General features: G+C 48.0%; 5 protein-coding genes across 5 annotated transcripts; 2 read left to right on the forward strand and 3 right to left on the reverse strand.

The window, feature by feature from the left end:
* Positions 1–547: 547 nt before the first annotated feature.
* On the reverse strand, positions 548–2,678 carry FTJAE_1378 (ubiquitin thiolesterase; the record flags this gene model as incomplete). The annotated part of the gene is made up of 2 exons (XM_037346956.1): positions 548–2,538; positions 2,591–2,678. The coding sequence occupies 2 exons, from the start codon at positions 2,676–2,678 to the stop codon at positions 548–550; spliced, it is 2,079 nt and encodes a 692-aa protein (XP_037211463.1).
* Positions 2,679–3,120: 442 nt separating this feature from the next.
* FTJAE_1379 (A G-specific adenine glycosylase) lies at positions 3,121–4,989 on the reverse strand (the record flags this gene model as incomplete). Its single annotated transcript, XM_037346967.1, has 1 exon — positions 3,121–4,989. The coding sequence occupies one exon, from the start codon at positions 4,987–4,989 to the stop codon at positions 3,121–3,123; it is 1,869 nt and encodes a 622-aa protein (XP_037211464.1).
* Positions 4,990–5,588: 599 nt separating this feature from the next.
* FTJAE_1380 (tol) lies at positions 5,589–7,877 on the forward strand (the record flags this gene model as incomplete). Its single annotated transcript, XM_037346977.1, has 1 exon — positions 5,589–7,877. The coding sequence occupies one exon, from the start codon at positions 5,589–5,591 to the stop codon at positions 7,875–7,877; it is 2,289 nt and encodes a 762-aa protein (XP_037211465.1).
* Positions 7,878–7,910: 33 nt separating this feature from the next.
* FTJAE_1381 (C4-dicarboxylate transport mae1) lies at positions 7,911–9,140 on the reverse strand (the record flags this gene model as incomplete). Its single annotated transcript, XM_037346988.1, has 1 exon — positions 7,911–9,140. One exon carries the CDS (start codon positions 9,138–9,140, stop codon positions 7,911–7,913), a length of 1,230 nt encoding a protein of 409 aa, XP_037211466.1.
* Positions 9,141–14,323: 5,183 nt separating this feature from the next.
* Positions 14,324–15,491, forward strand: FTJAE_1382 (cellular nucleic acid-binding protein; the record flags this gene model as incomplete). The annotated part of the gene is made up of 8 exons (XM_037346999.1): positions 14,324–14,378; positions 14,694–14,713; positions 14,771–14,805; positions 14,855–14,868; positions 14,931–14,945; positions 14,993–15,114; positions 15,164–15,290; positions 15,343–15,491. The coding sequence occupies 8 exons, from the start codon at positions 14,324–14,326 to the stop codon at positions 15,489–15,491; spliced, it is 537 nt and encodes a 178-aa protein (XP_037211467.1).
* Positions 15,492–17,757: the final 2,266 nt, after the last annotated feature.

The raw sequence follows: 17,757 nt of genomic DNA on the forward strand, positions 1-17,757 counted from the left end.
CGCAACGCAGTGGAGGGCACGCACGACAGCAGCACGCACTGCACAAGCCCGGTAACTAAAAGCACAAGGTTCATTGACTGGGTTGGGGGCAAATGTTGCTGTCTGAGGCAGAAAAGCGACTGGGCTCCAAACGAGGGGACTCGGATCCACTCACTCAAGGCCAAGCCCCGGCATCGCTCTCCAATATCAACATCCTGGCTAAGATCATTAGATAGCAATATGTCAGGCAATGGTGAGGGTAATGAGTATATTGCCCATGTGTTTACTTTATCTTTGTGCGCTGGGGTTGAAGCCTCTTTTGAACTCTCAACCTCATCACAGGAACTACCCGTTGGCTCGAGCGAGGGGGCCATCTAAGTAAGCTCAACATAACTCAAGCCATGATGATAACGGCTAAGCTATAAATATTCAATTATGATCCAGTTTACTCCTTGTACCTGTACCAATGCTTCATATCCCACCCTGTAACCTTGATACCTGAACTTCACAAAGACAAAAGATATACGCTCAATATCCTTACAGTACAACGATCCCCATTCTTCCAAATCTACTCATCGCGAAACAGCCATCTACCACCAGGTCTCATAGCTTCCCGATGTCTGTCTCGGACCGTCTGTCTTTCTCGCTGAGCAGCCTCTGATCTCTCTTGCTCCAACTCCTGCGTGTTAGGGAAGTCGGCGTTCCAAAAGCCTGGAGGACTTCGCATTCTTGAGTAGTGGAATCGGTGCGTCCCATACTTATTGGCAAGCTCCTGTGTCTTGGCCTCAACCCATAACTCTTCTCTCTCCTTCTTGTCCATGGTTCCCAGGCGGTATGCAAAATCTCCCAGATACTCCTCCAGCAACTTCTGCTCCTCTTGTCGCTGAGCAGCTGTTAAGGGGGATTTTGGACGATCAGATATAGCGAGGGCCCGCCAATCCTTCCCGCAACAGTGTAGATCCGTACACCCTTGCATGCGAGACCTCTCGTTTCTGTCACGCACCACATCAGAAAAAGCAAAGTCGTGACCCTCGTTGGCTTGAGGATTGATTTTGAAGTCGTCAGGTCGTAGTTCCGATATTGGTTTGCGTCGTAGGGTCCCTTCCTTGGAACCCACAGGAGACCGCGTATTCAGTGGTGTGAACTTGGAGGCGGCTCCCACATCTGTAGTTCGACTCGGAGTATCAATCTGTTGCGCGGGGGCCCTGTCTCTAGCTCGACCCCCTTGTTCGAATGGTAATACTCGCCGCCCTGGAATTGCAAGGTCTTCGGCGGTTGTGCTTGGTCTTGTTGCCGTTCTGGGAGTGAGTCGACCAGAAGGTGAATTCTGGGCGGCAGGACTGTTCAACAGTGTATCAAGTCTCCCCCTAGGAGTTGTGTTTGCATCCTTGTCCTTTCTGTAGGCCTCGCCATCTTCAGCCAGAGTCGAGATACCACGTCCCAGCCCCTTTCTGAGGGGAGTGTCTGGTTTTTCTCGAGTTGACTGCACCACCCTTCGATTTACACTCAACGGCGTGAGTGCTGAGGCTCGCTCAATTGGCCGAGCCGTCTGAGGTACGTGGTCGGGTCGAACAAAGAGAGGTTTGGGGGTCGTCGCTGGAGCAAATGCCTCCCTATGCATTTGCTCCAACTTTTGTGACTCTTCTAGCTCACGTCGTTTCCTGGGCGTTAACAATCTTTGTGCAACATCTCCCAAGTCTATACTTTCTTGTGCAAGGAGAGTAGCAGGCCCCAGCGGTTGTATGGGGCTCGAGGATCGCTCATTGGGCTCAACTTTCACTTTTTGTAATGGCGAGTCATTGGGATCTGCATCGTTGCGTTTCCTCTTCCGTACCTCTCTTTCTGACACAACAACTGGTGTGTCAGATGTCGGTTCTTGCTTAATTTTCACTTCGCTGACATAGCCCTGAAGCGGTAGCTCAGGTAGATCCGGTAGACCCTCATCGTGGGGCCTCGATTCCTCCTCGCTTTGTGTAGAATCCGAGCTAGGGTTGGCGGCTTTTGTGTCGAGAATGGGTTGGTTGTTGTCAGCATGGAGAGACGCCGCTGCTAGGGGTGGAAGTTCCAAGTCCGCTTGCTCAAGGCCAGCTTCAGAAGTGAAACTGGTACTGGGGCTGGGAGCAGCGTCTTCTGTCCTTGCCGCAGGGAGCGTGGTTGCCCGGGAGCTTCTGTTCTGACGATCTGTGATGCTGATTCGATGCTCGTTCTCAGCTGCCTTGATCCTCTTCTCCAGCATCGTCGCATGATTAATCCATCGATCGCGCTCCTCTTTTCTTTTCCTCAAGGCATCCTTTGCCTGTTTGAAGTTTACCGAAAGTGCCTTAAACTTGTGGCTAACTTTAGCACACTCAAGCTTCCAGTCTGGTTCGTTTTCTGGTGTTTTACTCTCTAACGATTTTCGTCGGGCTGATGCCTGTGGGTTCTCTGCCGTCTTGGTTGTTGCTTGCTGGAGCTGTTGTTTTAGTCTTGCATTTTCATCCGTCAACTCAGATGCTCTAGACGCGTAATCATCTCGCTGCTGGAGAGCTTCATCAAGTTCCTTCTGGGCCTTTGCAAGATCTGAAGCGGTTAACAATCTCATTCACGCCATGTTCTTAAGTTAATGACGTACCTGATGCGATCTGCTGGTCAATTAAATCACACGCATTATTAATGGCATCGAAAAGAGCCGGGCGACCAGAAGCAAGCCAACTTGTCATCGTTTTATATACAAACCAAATGACATTTCTGTTGACTCGTCTTTTCTGAGGATGTGTATAACGGTTGAAGGAGTGATGTACCTGGGCTGATGCAACCTCGACGCGTCTCCACAGTTTACTGATACCGACGCGGCGATTTGCACTTAAGGGACGCCTGCTGTCGCACGCACGTGACCATCTTCGGAGGACTCATGATGAATCAAGAATTTAAATCTAAGACAAAAGGGAATCTGAGGAGCTTGGAGAATCTACTATGGATAGAAATTTCATTGGTACCTAGTTTTATTATGTGAAATATGGAAGAAGACAATTGTGGTACTAATGGTATTCCAAAAACTCCCCAAAGCTCCAGCTCATTCTATTCCAAAACCTATTTGTGTGCCATGACTGTTACATGCATCTAAAAATACACTGGCTATGATTATACAACTGATATTGTTCATTAGTCTTGATCCTTAGCAAGTGTCCAGCACTTGCGCATCCCAGTACCCATGGACTCTTCATCAACAGCTTCAGGAGTCGCCCATCTCAGTCGACTAGAAGCAAGCGACTCTATGTCATTCAAGTCGTCATCTTCGAGGGTGAACAAGTGGACATGCATCGTAAGCTTCAAATGAGAGAAAAGCCATGGTACACTGTCAAGCTCTTCCACATGTTGAGGTCTCACTACCTTGCCTCCGTGCTCACCTGCCAGCTTAGAGACGTAGGACAATGCCTTCGATCTTCGCTTTGCCGGTGTGTTACCCTCTTTCGAGTCTTCAAGAATATAGCTAGGAAATTCCCACAGGCCAGCGAGAAGTCCCTTCTCTGGACGTTTCTGAATCAGATATTGCCCATCGCCGCGGCGAATCACGCAGACTAATGTCTCTTCTTCTCTGACTGCCTTTTTGATGACTTTGAGCGGGAATTTGCGTGCGTGATCGACAATGATCTCCATATCTCGAGGACTTGGACCCGTTCCTACTTTCGAGGAAGCCTTCTTATCTCCAGATGGCCCCTTGAAGGCAAATGCGGCCAAGGTCATCTGCTTGCCTTGTCCCCCATTTGCCTTGGCCTTTTTGGAGGTCTTGGCTTCCACCTTGACCTCTGGCTCGTCTAAAGCCGTTGATTCTTCAAAGGGCTCGCAGAGGTCGCACAAATCTTCGATGTCCCCAATCTTTGTATCACGGCCTTTGCTTGGGATCAACGTTTGCCCTTCGGCATAGGCACGGCAGGTCGAAGTAACGGGGCACTCGGAGCAATTTGGCTTGGGTATGCAGATTGTGCTTCCCAACTCCATGAGTGCTTGTCCCCATCGTCCAGGGCGATCGCTTGTTTCGACTTCTTCGTCGCTTTGAGCATTGGCCCCGTCCCGCGCAATAGCTTTGACCAAAGCATCGGCAGCGGCCCAAAGTGTATCGATCACGACTTTGTTGGTTTTAACATTACCGAATAGCCCAAGTTGCCGGCTCAACACGCGTAAAACATTTCCATCAACCATCGGCGCAGCTCGCCCAAAGACAATGGCTGAAATGGCACCGGCAGTGTATCGCCCAACACCAGGAACCTTTGCCTCGAGAGCTTGAGTGCAGGAAGGCAACAATCCTTCCATAGTCGAATCGTTGACCACAAGTTTTGCCGCTTCGTGAATTCTTGTTGCTCTGCTGTAGTATCCCAAGCCACGCCAGGCACTCAGAACATCATCGGCACTTGCAGCAGCGAGATCGTGGATCGTGGGCCACTTTTCCATCCATCTGTTCCAGTAGTCTATGACCACAGCGACTCGCGTCTGCTGCAGCATGATCTCGCTGATCCAGACCTCGTACGCTCGTCGCTCCAGAAGGTTGTGAAGTTCTGTTTGACCATGATCCTTTGGATTTATCCAGGTCTTGCGCCATGGCATCGAACGCTTGGTACTCACGCCGTCAAACCAGCTGAGAAGTGCCTGGCGAGAGGCAGACTCTTTCAGTAATAGGGGCTGGTGATATGACAGAGGATGATGCCTTGACGGAGGGGTGCATGGGTTCTGGCATGTCTCCCCTTCACTTGAGAACAGAGTCTCATGAATCTTGGAGTTTGCGCTTTTGCCTCTTGCGGACTGCGTTTTCCTCCGCTTTGCTATAGGCAGCTTGACATCGTTTTCTGGCGTCGCGTCTCTCTCAGACGCGTCAAAGTCTTCGTCGTGAGAAGGTGAAGGGCGCTTAGCCACGCGATTCTTAGTTACGGAATTCTTATCATCTTCAGGCTCCAACTGGGATAAGAATTTTTGCGATGCATTGATTGCACTTGAACGCGTTGCTCGCACTTGTGTTTTCTGAAGGAATTTGTCCATGATGCCGTGTCTCCTTGACAGTCTCTGTAGTGACAGGGGATGCACTTTCAAAGAAACAAAGTAACAAAAAGCCTTTGCTTAGTGATACATGATTAGATCGAGTAAGAACAAAAGTAATTGTAGAGAAGCTGGTAGAGAAAGACGTTGATAATCGTGGTGTTGCAGCATTCACCGTGGAGGTTTCGCGGTTGGGTTAATTAAACTTAGTGCTCCCGACGCCTAACAAATTAGCTGCCCATGACCGAGACATCCATACCTAACGCCTCGAATTCTTCATTTAGTCCTCAATATTGGCGACGGCAACGGAACCAAACACGCAAATTTAGATTCACTCGGCAATTTATCACTTCTTATGAGTCGGCCGCCTTCGTATATATGAATCATGGACTGCTCCGAGGTGCTAGATGATGACAGACCCCCCTTGTCTAGTAGCAGGCCAGCCTGCAGCCTGCAGCCGCCCGACAGGCCTCATCATGCTCCCTATAAGCGCTCAAGTCGACATTCTCTCCTTTCTATCTCATCTCATCTCGGCCTGAACTGAATTAATAGCTGCTCATATTTGGCACTAAATTGTACACGGCAACATATCATCAACGGCCATGTCCACGAACTTTTGCAAAGCATGTTCTGGTATCTTTCAGGGGCATTATGTCCCAACCAATGTGCTGGCCGAGAAAGACTTGGTTGATGTTCAAGACACTGATTTTGGAATCCCTGGCTTCACGAAAAACGTAACTGAATGGAAAGTCAGACTGGAATACGCAGTAGGACAAGAAGAACCAACGCCATATCTCCATCATAGCCTCCATGACTTGGCTGAAAATGCGGACAAGTGTAGTCTATGCGCTGTCATGTCGGAGAGAATACAGTCAGATAAACAGCCAGCGGCCATTCCTCAGAGACTGAGAGAGATGAAGGAAATGGGGAAGGATATAATTGGAATCCCCATCGTCAAGCCACAGCCAGGAACATTTTCTGGCATGTTCACTCTTGGATTTCTGTATGTCACTTGGAGTGGACAGAAGTGGCTCGGCCATACTTTTCGAATATACCATGCTTTTTTAACAGTTGGTAAGTATCAGGCCCGTCTTTTCGATACACCTGTGTTAATGAAACTAGACCTTTCAAAGGGAGATAACCGATTCATATGGAAACCCAAGTACGATCGCCAAGAATCGTTGCTACGAATCAAAGGTTGGCTTGGTTCATCGCCAACCATATCAAGATTGACTCCTCGGCTGCCAACAAGGCTGCTTCACTGCCAACCATCCGCTAAGCCAGGAGGAGATCCTACAGTGAAACTAGTCAATACGGTCGGTTTTGACGTATCTACTCGTTACATCGCCCTCAGCCATCGCTGGGGCGCAGTACAACCACTCATGTTGCTGGAGTCTCTGAGAGATACATTCTTGAAGAACATCCCCTTTGATACAATCCCACCAACATTTCAAGATGCCATCAGATTGGCCAATGCGCTAGACGTTGAGTACATTTGGATTGACTCGCTCTGTATCATTCAAGATTCCAAGGATGATTGGCAGACAGAAGCTGCACAAATGGCTTCTATTTACTCCCTGTCCTATGTCACAATCTCCGCCACTGCTGCCCAAGATTCTGCAGCTGGCCTCAGAGAACAACATCTGATGCTGAAGCATCCTTGTGAGATTGTTCCGTCCTGGACAGGGTTTGAGAATCAGATTCCACCTGTGCCTGTGAGGATTGTGAACAGATCTGCCTTCTGCGATGCAGTTCTTGCCCAGCCCCTGTTTCGTAGGGGATGGGTCTTCCAAGAATGGATTCTATCGCCAAGGACCATCCACGTTGCTCGAGACCAGCTCTGGTGGACCTCAGCCTCAGATATGACCTCTGGAGGATTTGCTGCAAACGAGACATGCGAAGGCTTTGACTTTGACGTTCATCGAGAATACATCCATACAATGGCTCCGGGGACCCTGTACTCGATGGAAAGCCAAAGTGAAGAGAGTCTTCAGCTCGTGTGGCATACTTTGCTGCAAGAATACATGTCACGCTCACTCACATTTGAGTCTGATCGCTTGGTGGCATTTGCTGGTATTGCTAGCTTTTATCAGAGTCATGCGAAGATTAAACCAGACTCTTATCTGGCAGGGATATGGCGCCATGTTCTTCTTCAAGATTTATTATGGACTATAAGTGAGGGTAGAAAAGTCTCACCACCACTGAATTACCGCGCCCCATCGTGGTCTTGGGCGTCAGTTGAGCCAGCACCAGATACGAAAAAGAAGTTCCTGATAGGGAGCAAGGAGATAAGTATAAAATTATCAGAGACGGAACAGCCTTGGATCCGCACAGCCACTGTCATTGAGGCATCTGTTGAGATAATGGGGTCAGAATTTGGGTCAGTTTCTGGCGGGTACATTGTCCTTCAGGGGCCATTAATCAAGGCTCGTCTTTCTATGAACATGATCGATCTGTCGAATCGCCTCACGGAAGAACAGGCTTTAGAGTTCGTACCAGGCGGAAAGCTGCGATTTGTCCAAAACCATGTTACAGTGCCAGGGGGTCCAACTGAGGCAACCATGGGGGCATATACCCATTTGTCGGTTACCAGGGCTCTACTCGATGATGTTATCCCAACTGTGCTGGCTGAAGAGGTTGTCGATATTTACGTTTCAGTCTTCTACTGCCGCTTTACTCGTGATGGAAGTCCTATTGGTGAAGCATTAGTTCTTGTTAGAGGCATTGAGAAGGGAGAGTTCCGCCGAATTGGCCAAGTCAGCATGACTGGAGAGACTATAGAGCCCTGGGCTGAGAATAGGGACTTTAGCAAGTTTGCGCCTCTCACAGACGAGGAAGAATTTCTCTGTATGGGGGACCGACCTGGGATCTACAACTATCGAATTGTCTAGTCTATCATTAAACAGTCTCATTAAGCAGTCTGATTAAGATTCATCGCCATCCCGCCCAGGCCATAGAAGCTTCCTGCGAATCACCGCTGAGATCATTCCATATAGAACAACGAACCACATAATCACGAGCAAGATTGTCATTACACTTGACACCCACTTGATCCCTTCACTTTGCAATTCCTCACCAATGTACGCCGTAGCTAGGGTGAAGCCAATATTCGGGAAGACAAAAGCCCACCAACTCATGCTGAACTTTAACTTCCATCTCAAAGCAGAGGCGAGAACAGCAAAGAGGCTGAATCCAAGGAACCAGAAGCCGACGCACCAGATCCATATACCAGTCCAGAGTGCCAGCACTCGAAGTATTTCGTTCGCCATTGGGTATGTCGCAAAGTAGCCATAGCCTGCTGGAAGTGATCTAGACATACCAATGATGGCCACCGCTGTGTATCCTGCTGGGCCTACAGCAATGAACATGCCAGGTCGCATTGCTGGTGCTGGAAGACCATCCTGCATCAACCTGCCCAAATACAACGGATACATGAACAAAGATACGGTCCACCCAAGACCCTGGAAAGTCAGACCAGCTACTAGCATTGACATCCGGTGTTCGGGGCTCTGAGAGGACATGAGGGCAGAAGCGAGAGTTCCAGTGAGCATTGCTGGGAATACTGGTAGAATCCACGCTGGTGTCATGGAATGAATAGGCAAATGAGCTCCGGTAAATAGGACATAGAACTGGACTATAGCGGATAAGATCGAAAGGCCAGCATACAGCCAGAAACACACTCGCAACGCAGTAGCTAGCCACGGCCCAGCAGCGGGGATTCCATATACAGTTGCATTCGCAATGATAGTAGCGAGGCTGAGCAGAGAGCACGGGAAGAAAAGACTCTCAGTGGGATGCATCAAGCTATTCCTCAGCGCATACGGCGTCTTCATGAAGCGGAAAACAATACCGGATACGATGGTAACAAAAAGGACCAAAGTAAGGATAAAGTAGATCTTGCCGATAACCTGCAGACCTCGAAACTGATGTGGTGTTGAGTGCAGTAATAGCGCAATACCGCCTGTGCTCATGACGAATGTGAACCATGCCCATGTTATGTGCTTGAGGCGTTCCACGATTCGAACATTGGCTGTGGACTTGAAGTGTTTTTGCCCTGCCACTCGTGTATGGCCTTCTTTCCAATTATCATTATCCATATCCTGGACGCGGCGTTTAAGGTCGAGACGGCCATCGCCGTCTGCAGAAAAAGACATTTTGAGGCCGATACAGAGTGAGAAACCATGAAAGATGAAGCTTGGTGGAGGTTTCAGGTGAAAAAGGTGGAGCTCGTAACTGGAAAAGGTCCACTGTTGGATCAAGGTTGTGACGAAAGTCTAACTTGGTGATGGGTCATTGTTAGTCATGATTAGGCCAGGGAGGCTGAGATGCGAGGTTCTTGATAAGCCATTTATCAAAACGCCTCCAGTAAGATTTTAAGGGTATCAAGCGTCGATCAAATGTTATTTATTAATGGTGTTGTACTAACGTTATCTGAGGTTGATTGACATAGCGTGAGACATCTTCCGCTTCAAGGAGCGAATGGGATGATGTCGGCTCATGAGGAGCAGACATCCACTAGTCGCCAAGATAACACTTCATGTACTCTATAAATAATTGAAGACAAGGCAATCTCCATTTGACTTTTGTAAGTAAGGAGCCGCTAAGTGTATGTGCCTTTTAGAAGACATGGTGTTGAACTATCCCCGGATATCCTTCATATGTACTTTAATCATTGATTGAAGCCACGCCATAAGAAAGATGCAAACCTAGTAGCTATTAAACCTGTAGTTACCTCAGGTTTGCTAAAGAACCTGGTACTAACAACGGAATCCAGCAAGTGATTTGCTTTCACGACACTCCAAATGGGCTTAACACAAATGCAGGCTTCGTATAAATCCCACCCATTCTGTCAATCACATCCCCGTCAATACACCCATATCTTATTCTTCGAGCAAGGAAACCAGGGCATCAAGTCATCTAGGAGCGGGCGAATTTGATTCTTTGTCAGGTCCTCGAATTCCTGGTCGAAAGCAAAGTCTCTATTGTTGAGCACCACAGCGAAGTCGAAATCCCCATTGCTCTCGGCATGAGTGCGGGCGCCTTCGAAATCACCCCGACAATAACCATTCCCTCGACGCCCAATTCCGCCCACAGTTATATAATTGTTAGTTTAGAGACAGTTAAGAGGCAGAAAGTTAGTACTTACCGTGGAACCCAGAATATTTGGCAAAGGTGCTGGCCCACGCTTTGAGAGAAAATACAGTGCTGCATTCTTCCATAATGGCACCGTATCCTCGTACACCGTAGCAACTGATCTATTTGACATCGGGCGCAGCGCGTCTAATCCAGTTAGGCGGCTTTCATGTATAATACTATCATGCGGGCGTTCGTATGGCGAAGTCTTGTACAGCTCTATATCCAAGCCTCGAAAGATGTTCTTTTGTTGAAGACTACTGAGATATCCTCGCCAGCTTCACGTCGATCGTATCCCCCCTTATGATCGAGCAGATGTTTGACAGTGATATCCATGGCCCGCTTGTACTTTGCATCGAAGTAGCCCATTCGCTTACAAACCTTTGTCCGAAGGGAGAGTTTGTCGCGATTTATGAGGTGGTCAATAGCCGCAGTAGTGAACATCTTATTCACTCTGGCCAGAGGAAAGGTATCGTTAGTTGCAACAGTCTCACGGTCGTCTTCGGTCCGCTAGGCCATGATTACACCCCTCGATGCTATAGCCACTTGTGCTTGCCTGACACCATTTGTCTTCATGAACTTCTCCATGATCGAGTCCGGTGATTTATGCTTCCTTAGGAACTCGGTTTCTTTCACTGCGGCGTAGCAGCGACAAGTCTGTCGTTGTGCCTCTGTGATATACCAGTGATGAGTCCTTGGCTATTTACCTGTTGCGTGTAAATGACGAGTCTTTGGCTCTAGAAGTTCTTGAAAGATAACGTTGTAAAACACCTCGCCCTCATGTACGCCGCCTTGTATATCCGTCAGGGTCAATCCACTTGATGTCTGTTCCTTGATAGTCGCTGTTTCATTCAAGTGTGTGTCGCTGTACCAATACCCAACACTCGTGTCAGTGAAGATTCCAGCGATCTCGAGATCGTTGAACATAAAAGGCTTCTTGGAACACCAGAAAGGCTCTGTAGTCTCCCCTGCGAAGATATGTTGGGTCCTCCACTTTTAGGCCGGCGTGCAGAGCGACATTCTCATATCCACGATTCTCGTGACGCATAATGCAATATATTCGGTTGTCAGACGTGCCGTACGAACTGAATTTCATTTTTAACCCTAATTATGTTCTCTCAAGCAACAGTTCCCAGTTCTTGATACCACAATCAAATGTCTAGACGGTTTTGTTTAGCTTTCAGTCTTCTTCCATAACACCAGCAACGATAGCCTCCTATTCAGTACCAGTGGCCGTAAAATGGGTGAGAAGATACTGTCTCTTTCGTACCTTTTCCTCCCATGAATCGATGGCCGGCTTGGGCACGTCATGGATCGTCTGCAAATCTGGTCCGACCCGTGGGATGACAGGAGGGTCGCCAAGAGCATGAGAGGACCAATACAGAGTAATTAGCACTTCTATAGTACTGTGGGATCGACTAATATCAGGAAACTTTCTAGGAATAAAACTGTGTGGATTGAAGTAATAAGTTATAAGGGGAAAGATGAGAGGGAACAGGGGAAGACATCCTCGCCTGATTTTATCAGGAGGGCTCATGAAGATGACTGGCCTGAAACACAACAATAGCTTATTGAACTATTGCAAGTTATGGGTTACTCCAGACTGTTTAGATCCCAGCAGAATGATGTATATTCCCTGAGGGGTCGATGACTTCAAATTAGATAGTAGCCATTTTTCTCAAGCGCAGTCACCAGGTGCTCGGCAAACTTGGCATTTTGCAAATGAACTAAATTAAGGTCTAATTAAATTCCGCTTCAAGATTTCCAAGAAACAGCAACGATCGGCTGTGGAAGAAAACGCCAACAAAAAATATTTTCGTTTGGCAGTGAAACCGACACACTCCCCTTGTCAGGTTTATGAGTAGATGAACGATAGGAACTGATAGGTGTCTTTCCATTAAACGTAATTAGTAAATTTATATTAAGTATCATGTGTAAAAGCAGTTCCGGGACCTTGGGTAATATTCTCAAACATCAACGTCCAGGCTACTACATCGTTTGATTTCTTCTCACTACTAGTGATCCTGATGACCAACCTTTCACAGAAAACCAGAATATCCGTGCCTGATACAGAGGAGGAAAGAGCAATATCATCATCGAAAACAAGCCACTGCTTCAGACTGGTCGAATTCCGTTGTCGTCGAGGAGGCTACTAAAGGGTGCACAGCAGCTTTGTGTAACACTCTACTACCAAGTACGTACAATTCTCCGATTACAAGGGCGCACAACGTCTATGTTGAGACTGAACACAAGTCCCAATCGGAGAACATCAGACAGCCAAGTTGTCTCGTCGAGGGAGACAACATCCTTTGACCTGGATCGTAAGCTTCCGGTGAGGCTCTTGGCCAGCTAAAGGCCAAAGACTATTGGAGAATGAGCTTGTTGGAACAAAGGGTTCTATTTTTAGTTTCCGAGAAGTATTGCCTCCTATGTGTCTGAATTAGACCGAGGGCAGTATTCATGCCTCCGTTGATAAGTCATCTCATGATGATGGATGGTGTTTGGCTATGTTGCGCCGATCTGGATCTCGAATTATAGCTTCACAGACTATACCTGAAACAGCTAGAACCTCCACCTTGCCCCATCTGTGCGGTCGCGCCGCGTCTTTGGCGATCTCGCCTGATTGTGCATGGTAAGCTAGGGCAACTGCATTTCATCACGTTACAGCGTTTGATGCAAGGTCATTTGACGACGTTGGCAAGTGCGTTAAGAGCAATTTCTGCGAAGATTTGCCATCAAGAGGTCACAGAGTATCTCATCTGACATATCTTGGTGCCTCAAAAGATCACAACTGCTGTACCTTTCTGCTTGGCTCGGCTCTGATAGATGATTATGACCTATCACACTCAGCCTCACAAGCACAAGTCGAGTGATACAAAAGTGATGATAGCCATAATGTCGCATCTTGACCGACTTTGGCATCTTGCATCATCTCTGTACAACGTCGCCATATAAGGCTTGAGTACCAATAGAACAGCTCTAAATGTCGTGTAACAGCCAACTCAGACGGTATCGACCCATCCATGATAAAGCAAGGCCTTGTCAGACTGACATTGTGCATCCTGATTTGACTCGAGATTTTCGAGAACAACGACAAGCGAACCAATGCCTGTTGAACACAATAACAGGACCAATTTATTTAAATCAATTTCTCGGGTAGTTACAGGTGAATGGGTGTCAGGATACGAATATCTGTTGTAGTAAAATGTGATCGGGTGATTGCACAGTGCCCCGGCTAGATCCAAATCCACGATGCTAGCCCAGTGGATGTGCTCGCTGCAAGCCGTCCCTTGCAGCGGAAGGGCCAACGATTTGAGCCCTGAAGCGAGAAGCTAGGCCTCCACTGTGGGTTAAGAAACGCACTGGGCTAGGGACTTTAGACTAATGGAAGGTTACTAGACGGCAGGGCAGGTATGCAGAGTCGACCCGCACTTACTCAACCCGTCAAAGCGCGTGAAAACTCCCCTCAAACTCTGGAACTCGGCCTTGGTTCTCTCTTTCACACATCACCACAAACTTTCCTCAAATTCTCGTTTGATCCTCTCCTCTTGCAAATATAAGCAAATCAAACCTTTCGGTAAGTCCACGACTTCACTTTATCAGAATTCAACGCGCAGCCTCTTTACCAGCAACTCCCACTTCGCTACCGTTCTTTCGCATCATCATCATCATCTCTCAGCGCTCGCCTGGAAAAAAATCCTGGAGCAAAATTACCTGGGAAATCTCTGCACCCCGCCCCCGCCTACCACTTTCAGCTATGAAAACGTTGACAGTGGGCTTGAAACTCACTGTCCACTCCCATGACAAGCCATTGGGACGAGCCGTTGGGAAAACGTCCATTGTCGGCAGTCAATCACTGTTTTAATGCGATTACAGCTCCAATTGCCAAGTTCAAGAGTCTCTGAATCGCCCTCATGACTTTCTCACGCCTCTCAGCCATTTTGGTTCAAAGAGTCTGTGTTTTCTCGTCCGCAAAGAAAACCTTTTCAATTTCCTCCAGTTGCCCCTCTTCTTACTTTCTGCAACTCCGTCACTACACATCAGCCCCTCGCCAATCTCTTGCCTCTATCGGATCTCGGAGGCGGGTGACCACTCTAGCTTTTGCCTTAACACTCTTTCATACTTTCACATCTTCTGTGCCTCACTTCTTAGACTGACTTTGAGAATTCAGAAACCCTTTCACACAACTACCCAATTTCTCAAAATGGATTCTTTCCAGCAGCAACAACAGCAGCAGCCCCGTGGCGCTTGCTACTCTTGTAAGTCTGATCTCTCTCATTCAGGCTCCTTCATCAGCATGTTCCGCACCAAAAGACCTGTTTTCAGAACAATGCGAGCTTCTGCGCTTGCTTTGGTTCCAATGGCGACTCAAAACAGTGCGCTGCTTCTTTAAGTTCTGGGCTTGATGCTGTGGCTTGCCCTTGACGTGTTTATGCACGGCTGGTCGCGTGCCGTACGCTCACCGTAGACCTGCCTTGGCAGTGGCTTCTGAATCTCATTCAGCATCGGTTGCGGCGTCTCGCTTCCAGATACTTTTACTTCTACACTTGAACAAACACTAACATGATTTCTAGGCGGTTCTACTGGCCACCAGGTATGATTCGCATTTCGACGTCTTTGTCTCTGTCAGCCTACTCACCGTTCTCTCTAGGCCCGCGACTGCCCTACCAAGGGTCCTGCTAAGTGGTGAGTGTTCTCTCAAAGTTTTGAGTTTTCTTTACTAATTGAGACCTAGCTACAACTGCGGTGGTAAGACCTACTGGCTCTTTTTCCAATGCGTAATTTTGTCAACTAACTTCCTTTGCTATCAGGCGAGGGCCACATGAGTATGTCATCTCACCTCTCTTGTTTGACCGTCGCTAATTCATCCCAGGCCGTGACTGCACCGAGCCCATGAAGGATAACAAGTCCTGCTACAAGTGCGGCCAGCCCGGCCACATCTCCCGTGACTGCCCCATGAGCGGCGGCAGCGGCCAGGCTACCGAGTGCTACAAGGTGAGTTCATTTGTCCTTCAGACTACGGCTGCGGCTAACAACGTTTCAGTGTGGTGAGATCGGCCACATTGCCCGCAACTGCTCCAAGTCCTCCTACGGTAACAACTATGGTGGTGGCTTCGGTGGTGGCGCTGGCAAGACCTGCTACTCTTGCGGCGGCTACGGCCATATGTCTCGTGAGTTGTACTTTTATCCGGGAGTGTTTGATCTTGGCTTACGAAATCACAGGCGAATGTGTCAACGGCATGAAGTGCTACAACTGCGGCGAGTCTGGCCACTACTCCCGCGACTGCCCCAAGGAGTCCGCTGGTGGTGAGAAGATCTGCTACAAGTGCCAGCAGCCTGGACACGTCCAGTCTCAGTGCCCCAGCAACTAAAATGGTGGCTCGTGACTCAGCATTGCGACTGAGGCGAGGTGGACGTGGAGACTCGTTGATACCCACGGACGATTTATTTCCTAGTTCTTTTTATGGCATTTCGGCAAAAGTTCAATTTCTTCGCACGACTTCTTATGATCATCACGGCAGAATGGAGGCTCACAAAACAAACCGTGCGCGATTCTCGACGAGTGGCTGGCGGCGACCAGCTTTGATTGGAACATATCGGCATTGGATTTCGTCACAAAACGAACGAACGACTACGACCATGAAATCGACTCGACTCTGAGACAGACGGATGGTGACGGGTGGGGGTGACGAGATCAAACTTAAAATATCTGGTGTCTTGCATGCAATGTTCTACAACACCTCTGGTGCTCTGCTTACTCGCTGCAAGTGGAGAACCCAAGCTGAGGAGAGCTGGGGGTGCTCCTTTGGTAGTCAAGTCGAGATGAAATGCGTTGATCCCGACGTTGTGGAAACTCTAACCTGGTGTGACTGTTTTTGTGTTTCGATATTGCCGACCTATGCTTTGCGTTACTAGCAGAAGCCGGTGTGTAGAATGAAGGTGAACAAGGCTCAAAGGGTGGTCGTTCCTCTTGGACGCACCAGCACATTCGGCCTGTTGTTATTAAGACAGACTCCGATCAGTAGCATGGTATTCGGACAATAGCATGTTCAGTCAGCTTGGTATGACAAAATGGCCAGCGAGCTGCTGGTCACGCAGACAGGAACCCTTCAGGGGTAGCTGTGTGACGAAGATTCAGATCTAGAACGGTTCCCGACTCGGAGTGCACACGGATTCCTGACGTGGCCCGTTGGGGCTCATATCAAGCCCGCGGGCCAAGATAAGGATCCGGCATGAAAGACCTTTTACAACAAGGTCGAAGGGTCAGAAGCTTTACCAGCCTGACTCTGGATTCTATATCGAGCTGTTTATATGGATAGCACCATGGTAGCAAGAACATTACTCGGGCTTTGCTGCGTAATACACATGAATCAATTATCTAGAAGACGGACACTATCTATACGACCTCTGAAAAGGCTCCTCATTTCCAATCGGAGCCAATCGAGTGAGCCACTGGAAGTATTGTTTGAGTTGGTTACACAAGCACAAGCATGATCTGTGTTGAGTTGAGTTGTCTCCTTGAGTCCTTGACATTTACACTGTGGCTAAATCTATCAAGACTCATCACCCTTGTCTTGACATAGCTGACATTAGACCCACGATATATAAATGCAGTTTGAATCCAAGTTTGGCCTTTCTGGTGTACTTGATAAGCCATTGGATACTCTAGTATTCGATTCTTTACTCTCTAACAACACCTGAACCGCCTCTCTTCATAATTTTCCAATATTAATGGAGAAGTAACCGCTATTCTGCACGTCCCTTTCCTTCAGTCAACTTTCTTGGATGAACAATGTATATAAGATCACTTTCTGACATCTTCAGCTGGACCATACTAATTTCAGGCTTTTCAAAGAGCGAAGAGGAATATTTAGGGGGTAGGATCGCCAGACTGAGATCGAAGTTTTGGTTGTTATGCGAGCACGGCATGGCCAAGCCCTTCGCGTTAAAAAGGATATGATTTCATACTGTTATCCCAATTTCTGATAAACTTAATGGCAAAGCTTCTGTAAACGTATATCGTTACCAAAGCTTGCTTATAATTCTAGTCTGGCCTTTGCGTCCTTCTCCTAGGCATCAATCGTCCACAACGAACGGCACCTGCAATTGAAATATATTTTATACTTGAGGGACATCCAGTGAATTGAGTTGAGACGCAACTCTTACAACGACGTTGAAAATGCGAGGGCCGGTTTCATGGTCCAGCTTCCTTTGATATACGGCCTATCTGCTCATATGGCAAGTTTGAAACACATTTGGAAATAGAATTCGGACCCATAGCAGGTTCAATAGATTCGAAAGTAGTTCGACTTGTTGAGAAGATCACGTTCAGTCACAATGGGAGGACGTGGCTTCAACGAGTTGGACAGCAGGTACCCTAACGAGCAACTCTCTGAAAACCAGTATGTCAACACATTTGTCGATTTTAGGTTGGCAGGCGACGACAACGACTACCGAAACACACAGAAGAAAGTCAAGTGCTTCGACTCTAGGTGTATTGATGCAACATTGCAAGCACCCATTGCGGAATGACTACGAAGTTTGCTCGCGGTCTACCTCTAACGTTGCGTTAAGGCAGCCTAGTAAGTGACTCGTTATCACAGGTCCTTCGTTTTGACAAGAAGAAGTAAATTGCTG

The sequence above is a fragment of the Fusarium tjaetaba genome (genome assembly GCF_013396195.1).
Source record: "Fusarium tjaetaba strain NRRL 66243 chromosome Unknown NRRL66243_c0000026, whole genome shotgun sequence".
Classification (NCBI taxonomy): domain Eukaryota; kingdom Fungi; phylum Ascomycota; class Sordariomycetes; order Hypocreales; family Nectriaceae; genus Fusarium; species Fusarium tjaetaba.